General features: G+C 49.6%; 1 protein-coding gene across 2 annotated transcripts; it reads right to left on the bottom strand.

The window, feature by feature from the left end:
- Positions 1-186: 186 nt before the first annotated feature.
- Positions 187-7,503, bottom strand: EIF2D (eukaryotic translation initiation factor 2D). 2 transcript variants are annotated; one of them, XM_039565211.1, is made up of 15 exons: positions 7,380-7,503; positions 6,165-6,355; positions 5,850-5,933; positions 4,150-4,240; positions 3,433-3,540; positions 2,842-3,122; positions 2,628-2,745; positions 2,114-2,159; positions 1,871-1,974; positions 1,592-1,750; positions 1,379-1,468; positions 1,178-1,273; positions 853-973; positions 554-728; positions 187-484 (listed from the first exon to the last, which is right to left on the bottom strand). In XM_039565211.1, exons 1-15 carry the CDS (start codon positions 7,433-7,435, stop codon positions 219-221), a joined length of 1,986 nt encoding a protein of 661 aa, XP_039421145.1. In that variant the 5' UTR covers positions 7,436-7,503; the 3' UTR covers positions 187-218. The 2 variants fall into 2 exon arrangements, with proteins under 2 accessions (XP_039421145.1, XP_039421146.1); XM_039565212.1 differs by having other exon boundaries at positions 299-462; positions 7,380-7,502.
- Between the last annotated feature and the right edge of the window lie 1,153 nt (positions 7,504-8,656).

Below are 8,656 nucleotides of genomic sequence, written 5' to 3'. Positions count from 1 at the left end.
TGACAATCTGTGGCACAACACACTGGACTGTCCCAGGATTGTGCTGGAATGTATTTTTCTCGTATTTCAGTGGCGGTTTATTCCACACCCTTGATCAAAGATGCAAAGCAAGAATGTTAAAGTACCCAAAAGCCACTGTAGCATCCAGTGCTTCAATACCAACTTCCAGAAACCACCACAACAGGATAATGCCAGGGGGTTTATTCAGCTTTTTATTTTTATGAAAAATGAACACCTGGAGCAATATTATTATTTGGGTGAATTCCAGACCTTGTAAACATCCAGGACTCATTTTGGAATGAGCAGGGCCTGTACATGATCCTTGATGTGCTGGCAGAGAACACTTCTATAAATAATGACGTCTGAGCAATCCTCAGAGTAGATTTTTCTCCTACTTCTTCCGGCCAAACTTTGGAGCCTTCTCCAGGCCTTGGATGTATTTCCGAGGTAGCTGGTATTCTTCTGCAACACAACCAAGAGCTCACTTCAGGAAAGGAAGTAAAGAAGAATTAAAATCTCAGTTTTGCTGTAAATAGCTCCAGAATCTTCTTACCGAGCAGCATCTTGGCCAGATGATGGATTTGGTTGCCTTGGATCTGGACCTGGACTCTGTCCTTTGCTCCTGGTGCTGGGGTGATGGTGGCACTGGCTTGGACCTTCTGTTGGAGAGTGTTGGCCACACACTGGGGGTCCAGACCATACAGCTCAAGGTTCTTGATAATTGTCACCTGTGGGGTTAAATAGAGATTGGGAACATCACTGCTGAGGGTTTAACAGTGACTGCCAAAGCTGCCCTCAGGATCTGGGCATCTCATCTGCTCACCCCCCCTCATTGTAGCTGTCGTGTTTTACCTTCTTGTTTGATGATCTCTGTGCTATGCTGATGTCGATGGGCTCAATGTTTCCTTTCCTCACCACGGGTTCTTGTCCAAAAAATGTCACCTGGTGTAAGGGCTGCAGTCGTTCAAGGCACCTGAACAGTGCAATAAATCTGTGTCATTCTGGGAGGGGACACTGAGAGAACAAGCACCTGCTCAGCCCGTTTATGGTGTGAGATCTCATCTTGTTCCCATTTATCTCCAGGAAATTACAGATCAGGCAGCTCCCACCACGGGGCTTTGAGTTGCAGGCAAGAAATCTGTGCAGTTCTGGGAAGGGATATTGAGAGAACAATCACCTGCTCAAGAGTTCATCCCATTTAAGGTGTGAGATCTCATCCTGCTCTGACTTATCCAACAGGCAGTCACACAGAATGGCATTCACCTTTACAAAGCTACAAAACAAAGGCACACACAAGGAGCAAACCAGGTCACTCTTTTTTCTCTAATTTCAGCCTCTCCTGTGGAAGCAGGGCAGGAAAACTCCCACCTGAACCTACTTTTTGTTTGTTTCATCAACCAACTCGTTACTCTTCACGTAGTTAATGATGATGTTTCTCACCTCACTGCTTGAGAGGATGCTGCCTTTTCTGAAGAGAAAGAGAATTTTTAACTCAAGTATTTGGGTGTTGGGTTCTGGCACTAAGAGGGAAACAGCATCTGCAGTTTTGTTGGTCTCTCTCTTCCTTTTTTTTTTTTTTTTTTTTTCTTACCTGTGTCCAGATTCCTGGAAAAGTGGGATCATTTTTGTGGACACCCCATAAAGGGGAATGATTTCAGGAGCACGGTACACTTGTTCTCTGTCTTCACTCTTGCTGTCTTGGGCAGCAGAGGCTGAGGAAAATCCTTCAGGCACTGCAAATGCTTTAATGCTGCAACAAGAATGGTTTGGTGTGAGTAAAAGGGAGGGAAACAGCTGGAAATAGCAGATTCCACTCCCTTCTTTCACAGACTCCCAACTCTTTTAAAGATGGCTGTGATATTCTACGTACTCTGGGTGTTTCCAGTCCACTTCCACGATGCTTTCCACACCTTTGCTCAGCTCCTTCACTTGTAAGATCTTCTGGTGCTGCATGCACTGCAGGAATTTTGAGAACTGAAGGAAGCAACAATCAGAAATGTGGAGTCAAGCATTTTAAACAGCTGCTCTTGTGTTTCAAACCTTTTCTCTCCTTCTGGTTCTTATTAAAATGAATCCAAAAAAAAGCCCCCCAAAACCAACAGAAAAATCTCACCTTCTTATAGCTTGATTTCTTTATGTCCAGTTGTTTTCCAGCAGGGCTATAAATGGATTTTTTAAAAGTTCTTTAGTTATAAGTCACCCTTCATTTCTTCTTAAATCTTGCTACTTATGCTAGAAGTTTCTTAACAGTGGGAATATAAATCACACAGAAAAAGAATTACTTCAAAGAAGCCGATAAATAGAATGTGATGAGTGAAATTAGTGCTGATGTTCTTGTGGGCAGGCAAGTAACCACTCAGATGACTAAACCATGCTGAAACCAATGTCAGCCAAGTCAAGCTGGCTCCCAAGTGCAAATCCAAGTCTGGACAATCCTTACACGCAAGTATTTGAGGTAAGGATTGTATTTGATCAAAGTATTTGATGGCAGAAGTGAGCATAACTTCGATAACAACTGGGTTTTATTTTTTAGTCAAAACCTTCTTCCTAAATATCCCACTCCATCTCCACGTTTTAAAGACCAAATCCCAGCATGCAAATCCCAACTCCATCTCCTTCCCACGTACCAGCAGGAGAACATGTGGCTGCCTAGAAATGTGCTGGTGAGCAGAGGGAGATCTGACTTCTTTACTTTGCATTTTAAGGCATGGAAAAAGCACTGATTAAATAATGCATCCATTTGCTCTGCAGGGGAAGAAAAGGACAGGTAGGCAGTGAGTTGTCTGTGGGCTTCAGCAACCCAAAGGGAAATGCTTTGGTTTCACTGGGATCCAAAAATACCTTGTGGGGTCCTGCTGTCCTCGGCCTCCTGCTGATCCTCTGTGCTGGCATCCTCAGCTGGTTCTGCAGCTCTGTTCTCACGGAGCTCCTCCTGTCCCAGCAGCTCTGCACAAGGCTCTCTGTCCCTCAGGCTCAGATCCCTGATGTCCACGTGCTGCTCTGGCTCAGGGGAGCAGCTGCTGACAGGCTCCTTCCCCTGCAGCTCTTCCTCGTCTCCAGCGCTCTCCTTTGCTGTTTCCAAGGGAGCTAAGGTAGGAGGAGAAGATTTGTCACCATATTCCCTACAAAAGGAAGAAAAAAGCAGAATACAGCTTTCCTTTTGCTGCTATGAAACCACAGGACAAGGAACAGATGTCACCCTGAAAAAAGGCACTGGCAGCTGCACTGGTGTTTTTCTGTAATCCCTAAATGATAAAATTTACTTTGCACTCATCTTCCTCCATAAATTCTGAATAAAGGTCCTATCTAAGCTGTACCCAAATAACTCAGTAAGTTGGCCTGACAGGCTAAATTTACTGGGGCACAGATTTGGATTTCAGTGAACACGTGAGAGCTGTTGCACATTTTACCCAAGGCCTGGCAGTTACCCACCAGAGGTGATCCAGGTGAGTGTGCAGCACAGCAAAGCCCTTCCCTTTCATTCCAGCAGCCAGCATCTCCTCCGTGGACATGGTGGCAACTCCAACTGCCACGGGAGCTCTGGGAAAAGAAGGGAATGTTGGAGCAGGACAACACAAACATGCTGTGCTACTGCACACAGGCTGTGCCACTGGGATAGACTGAACTGCTTCTACAACGTCCTTGTTCTCTACAAACTGGTTTTTGTTTAAAGCAGCTACGTATTTCCTGGTTATCCTTCTGGGATGTGAAGTTTTCCAAAGAATCCCAAGGATAAGTGGAGCTGGGATGAAGTGAAGGTTGTGCAGTGACACATTCTTGCTTTTAATAAATTACCAGAAGCACGTGCACTGCCAGAAGAGACCAGCAGTGAGAGAAAACCAACAGCTCTAGCACTCCCTCACTCAGAACTTCCACATAGACACAAAAACAATTTTGCAGAATAGAATTTTTTGCTAAAAATATTGGTCCACACAGATCCAAAAAAAAAAACAATTTACAAAGCTTCCCACCTCAGCTCAAACATATCCTGACCCAGAAAATTAAGTGGACTTTTTTCCTGCTGTATTTTCCACTGCTTAGCTCCACAGTGCATCAAATGCACGACAACACTTCTGCTTTGCTTTCCTCAAACCCCTTCATTTCATTTTTAACTTCTGGACAGGTTCTGAATTGGAGAATCCTCTGTACCTGTTTCCCAGGAGGGTGACAGCGCAGAGCGTGCCCCGCTGCACTCGAGGGAGGCCAGAAGATGGCACCACAACTCCTGGCAGCATCAGGTCTGCGGAAAGAATGAAGCGCATCCATTTCTCAATGAAACGCTCGGGCACCGCCTCCTCCGCCCCCCTCCCTCCCGTTACTCAGCAAAAACACGAGCTCAGCACACGCCAGAGAGAACAGGATTCTCTATTTCTCCTCCTAAGGCAGCGCTTTTTCCTCGTGGAGTGCGGGATCCAATTCATAAGGGTGCTGGGCACATCCCAAAAAACTGTCAGACCTCAGGGACTGTTTTTAACGAGCTCCCAGCACCACTCTTCATTAATGGCGTGGAAAGGGAAAGGAACAAGGGGAGGTGTCAGGAATTACCCATTTAGCCTCCCCTGTCCCAAGGGAAGGTGATCCCAGCAGGTTCTAGCCCCCCATTCATTGTCACAACTGTTTTTATCAGGTCTAGAATGAACTCTGCAACTGCCACCAAAGCTCCACATGGCTGGGGACAGAAATCACATAAAGGCCTTAATGTGACCAGGTAAGCAGCATTAAATTATGTACATTACCAGGGCAGACAGCAGGTATTTGAATTCATGGAAGAGATATCCCAAAACATTGCTGCTCTTTGGAACAGAATGCTTCCTAAATCTCCTCCAGCCTGCAGCACTGGAGAGCCTGAAGCCTTTCCTCTCCTTTCTGAGAAGTGGCTCTACCTCTCCCGCTGCCTTTGTGGCCATTGTCTCCTGGCCAGCTCCTTATCTTTGGATCCTGCACAGAGGTAGCCTGGTTGCCAGGGGCGATGAATGACCTGCAGGCCTCTTTCATCAATGTCCTTCCCCATTAGCAAGTCTTTTTCCCCAGAAACTGGGTCATTACAAGTCAGCAGCGAGGCTTGCTCAGATGTCTATCACAGCTACACACTCGAGCACTTTATTTTCCCCAAAAGCAAACAAAGCACAGAGACCCGAGCTCCACTTTAGATACTGTGTCACGGAAAAAGACATCCCTTCCTACGTGAGCACTTCCAGGTACAGACCAAGGCTGCAGCAGCTGCAATTTAATCTCTTTCTGCTTCAGCAGCTCAGCAATTTAAAGTTTATAATGCCCCGATTCTCCTGAGTCTGAACTGCATCCAAAGCAGGTTCCAGAAAACAGACTCCTTTCCTGTTAGTCCTGATCCATAATGAGGTGGTAGAGCCAGTAACCCAGGAATTCAGCTCCAACCTCACCTGCACAATCCACAATTTGGCTGACAGTGACTGCACTCTAGGTTCCAATATAAATTCCCTTCTTATCCACAGGATAAACTTGTTCACCTGGGGGCTGACAGGAAGCAGGGTGGCAGCAAAGGAACTTTCAAAAGGGACAGATCAATGGCACAGGCCCTTCTGTGTCCCAGTTCAGCTGCTCATCACCCTGAGAAAGTATTTCAAACTCTGAGCCTCCCACATGGAACAGGTAACTGCATTTAAACAGCTTCACCTACTTTGTTTCATTCACAGATTCTTTCTACAGCTGATTTATTTCCTTTCTAGGACACCACCACGAATTATTTTTGAGTACTCGTTCTTTCTACTTGGTTCAGGTACATTTTTGCCACTGCTGAAAGCAAACACCTAAAAAGCCCTGAAGGCAACTCCTTTTTGCAGTGTGAAGTGACAAAGTTCTGGTGCTCTTACCTGCTCCTCCTGCAAGTTTCTGTAGCACTGGGGGCCATGTTGCAAAGGCAGGGAGAAGGTCTGGGTAGACCCACAGAGTGTACACTGTCCCAAAAGAGAAGTACATTTAAAAATGCATCATTAAGAACATTTCTAGCAGTTGTTTCTTCCCATCTTTAAGACTAAACACTCCTTGGATAATCAAGGAGATTAAACTTAATTGGATAACAAAAATCCTAACTGGGTAATAAAGAAACGTGAAATCGAAACAGTGCCACAATAATTAACTGGGAAGGAAAGCAAAGAGGGGGGATTATTCCAGTCCCTTCTCCCTACCTGTTGGATACAGAACTTTCTCAGCTTCAAAGAGTATTGGGTTCCTGTGGTTCATGTAAACAGTGATGGCCTCCCCTTTGTGAGAGTATATTTTGATGACATTGAGTTCTTCCTTGTTTGGAATCAACTCAGCCAGTTGTTCAGTGCTCAGGGTGGGAAAAGCTGCTGCAACATCACTTCGTAGCTTCCTCCTGCAATGATAAAATCCCATATGTGTTACAAAGCTGTCTAGGCAGTCCCTCAAAATAATTCCTACATCTGCTGTTACTGCTTTGTTGGCTGTTCCTGAAATTCCCACCTTTTCACAGGAAATAACTTGAACCATTTGTGTCTGGGTTTACAAATGGTGTAAGAGGAATACCGGGAAAAGACTAAATATACTTGCCCTGCTCATATCTTCCTTAAACATCTGCTTTCAGCTTCTGTTTGCTGCCCGTGCCTCTGTTTTGTGCTGTGATTTCAACCTGGGAGTGTCACACTCGCTCAGCCCAGCCTATCACCCACAGCTGGATGGGGAGCAGGGCACAGCCAGATTTCCCTGTCCCCCAGTTTTAATTGAAGTTTAAGCCCCAGTGACCAGCACAGGGGGGGCTTTGTGGTCATTCACAGCAGTGTCCAGTGAACCTGAACCATCAGGAGGTCAGCCCAGCAGCACTGCTCAGGAACATAAAGAACGAGAGAAGTACAGATGGTTTGGGTTAAAAGGGACTTTAAATCCGATCCAGTCCCACCCCCTGCCATGGGCAGGGACACCTTCCACTGTCCCAGGCTGCTCCAAGCCCAGTGTCCAGCCTGGCCTTGGACACTGCCAGGGATCCAGGGGCAGCCACAGCTGCTCTGGGCACCCTGTGCCAGGGCCTGCCCACCCTCACAGGGAAGAATTTCTTCCCAATATCCAATACAAACCTATCCTCCTCCAGTTTAAAGCCATTCCCCCTCATCCCGTCACTCCATGTGCTTATCCAAAGCCCCTCTCCAGCTCACTCACAGCCGCATTAGGCACTGAAAGCTGCTATAAATAAAGCACGCAAGGCTCATCCAGGCCTCAGCATAACATTTCAATTAAACCTGGTTTAATTACGGCAGCACCTTCCAGCGAAACGCACATTCCGTGCTCAGGCCGGGAGCGTGCCACAAGCAGGCGGTGAAAGCAGCCCGCGACCGCGTCCCCCCGGCCCGGCGGGGATCCCCGCGGGGTCCCGGCGCGGCACTCACCGGTCCGAGCCCTTGATGTTGGTGTTGGCCCTCACACGGAACGCCCTGGCGAACATGCTGGGCCCGCGCCGTCCCCTCAGCCCACGGCGGCCGCCATGGCGCCGTCCGCGCCCATAAAGCGTCCGGCTGGAAACGGCGCCCGGCCCCGCCGCGCCCCGCGACCCCCGGCCCCGCCGAGCCCCCGCGACCCCCGGCCCCGCCGAGCTCCCGCGACCCCCGCCCCGCCGATCCCCCGAGACCCCCGCTCCGCCGAGCCCCGCGACCCCCGGCCCCGCCGATCCCCCGCGACCCCGGCCCCGCCGAGCCCCGCGACCCCCGCCCCGCCGATCCCCCGCGACCTCCGCCCCGCCGAGCCCCGCGACCCCGCCCCGCCGATCCCCCGCGACCCTCGGTCCCGCCGCCCTCAGGGGTCCCGGTCCCCCTCGCCCGCGGTGGGGACCCCCGCCCCAGCCCCTTGAGGGGGTCCCAGTCCCCCCGCCCCGGCTCCCTGCGGGGCTCCCGCTCCTCCCCGCTCAGGTCCGGGGTCTCCCCCCCGGCGCCTCCCGGGCTCCTCCACACGAGGCGTTCTCAGAAATTTTGTTTGGTGCTGAAACTCCCGAGCTGTTTGCTGGTTAACGTGCCCTGGCAGTTGGGCATTCTTGCTGTGATTTTATTCATTTGTTTGAGTGCTCCTGATCGAGTTTGCTGATCCAGCTCGAGACTGAGGAGTTTGGAGCGGGTTGGAGCATTATTACAGGAGTGCTGTAGTAATGCAGCCTTCGCAGGATGGCAGAGTTATTGAGGTTGGAAAAGACCTCCCAGACCATCGATTCCAACCTGTGCCCGATCCCCACCTTGTCCCCAGCCCAGAGCACCGAGTGCCACGTCCATCCTCCCTTGGACACCGCCAGGGATGGGGACTCCAAACCTCCCTGGGCAGCCCCTGCCAAGGCCTGACCACCCTTTCCATGAGGAAATTCCTGCTGAAATTCCACCCTGAGCCTCCCCTGGCCCAGCCTGAGGCCGTTCCCTCTCCTCCTGTCCCTGTTCCCTGCGATAAGATCCCAAATCCCCCCCGGCTGCCCCCTCCTGTCAGGGACCTGTGCAGAGCCACAAGGGCACAGACACCACTCGATTTTTATTTTTCTATTAATTCAATGAAGGGAATAAATACACCTCCTCCATGCCACCAGAGAGCCCTCGTGTTCTGAAATGCCACCGATGCCGCTCAGCTTTGTAACTGCCCCTGTACCAGGTGAAATCCAAGGCTCCTTGTGAAGAGCTGAACGTTGTCCTGG

This window comes from Corvus cornix, chromosome 26 (assembly GCF_000738735.6).
Source record: "Corvus cornix cornix isolate S_Up_H32 chromosome 26, ASM73873v5, whole genome shotgun sequence".
Lineage (NCBI taxonomy): Eukaryota > Metazoa > Chordata > Aves > Passeriformes > Corvidae > Corvus > Corvus cornix.
This window is presented reverse-complemented; position numbering and strand designations above follow the sequence as displayed.

Coding starts and splice junctions, on each gene's coding strand:
- EIF2D (XM_039565211.1), bottom strand. CDS start 7,435: ATGTTCGCCAGGGCGTTCCGTGTGAGGGCCAACACCAACATCAAGGGC. Junction 1,751..1,870: donor GTGGACTGGAAACACCCAGA/GTACGTAGAATA, acceptor TTCTTGTTGCAG/CATTAAAGCATTTGCAGTGC. Junction 485..553: donor TCTGGCCAAGATGCTGCTCG/GTAAGAAGATTC, acceptor CCTTTCCTGAAG/TGAGCTCTTGGTTGTGTTGC.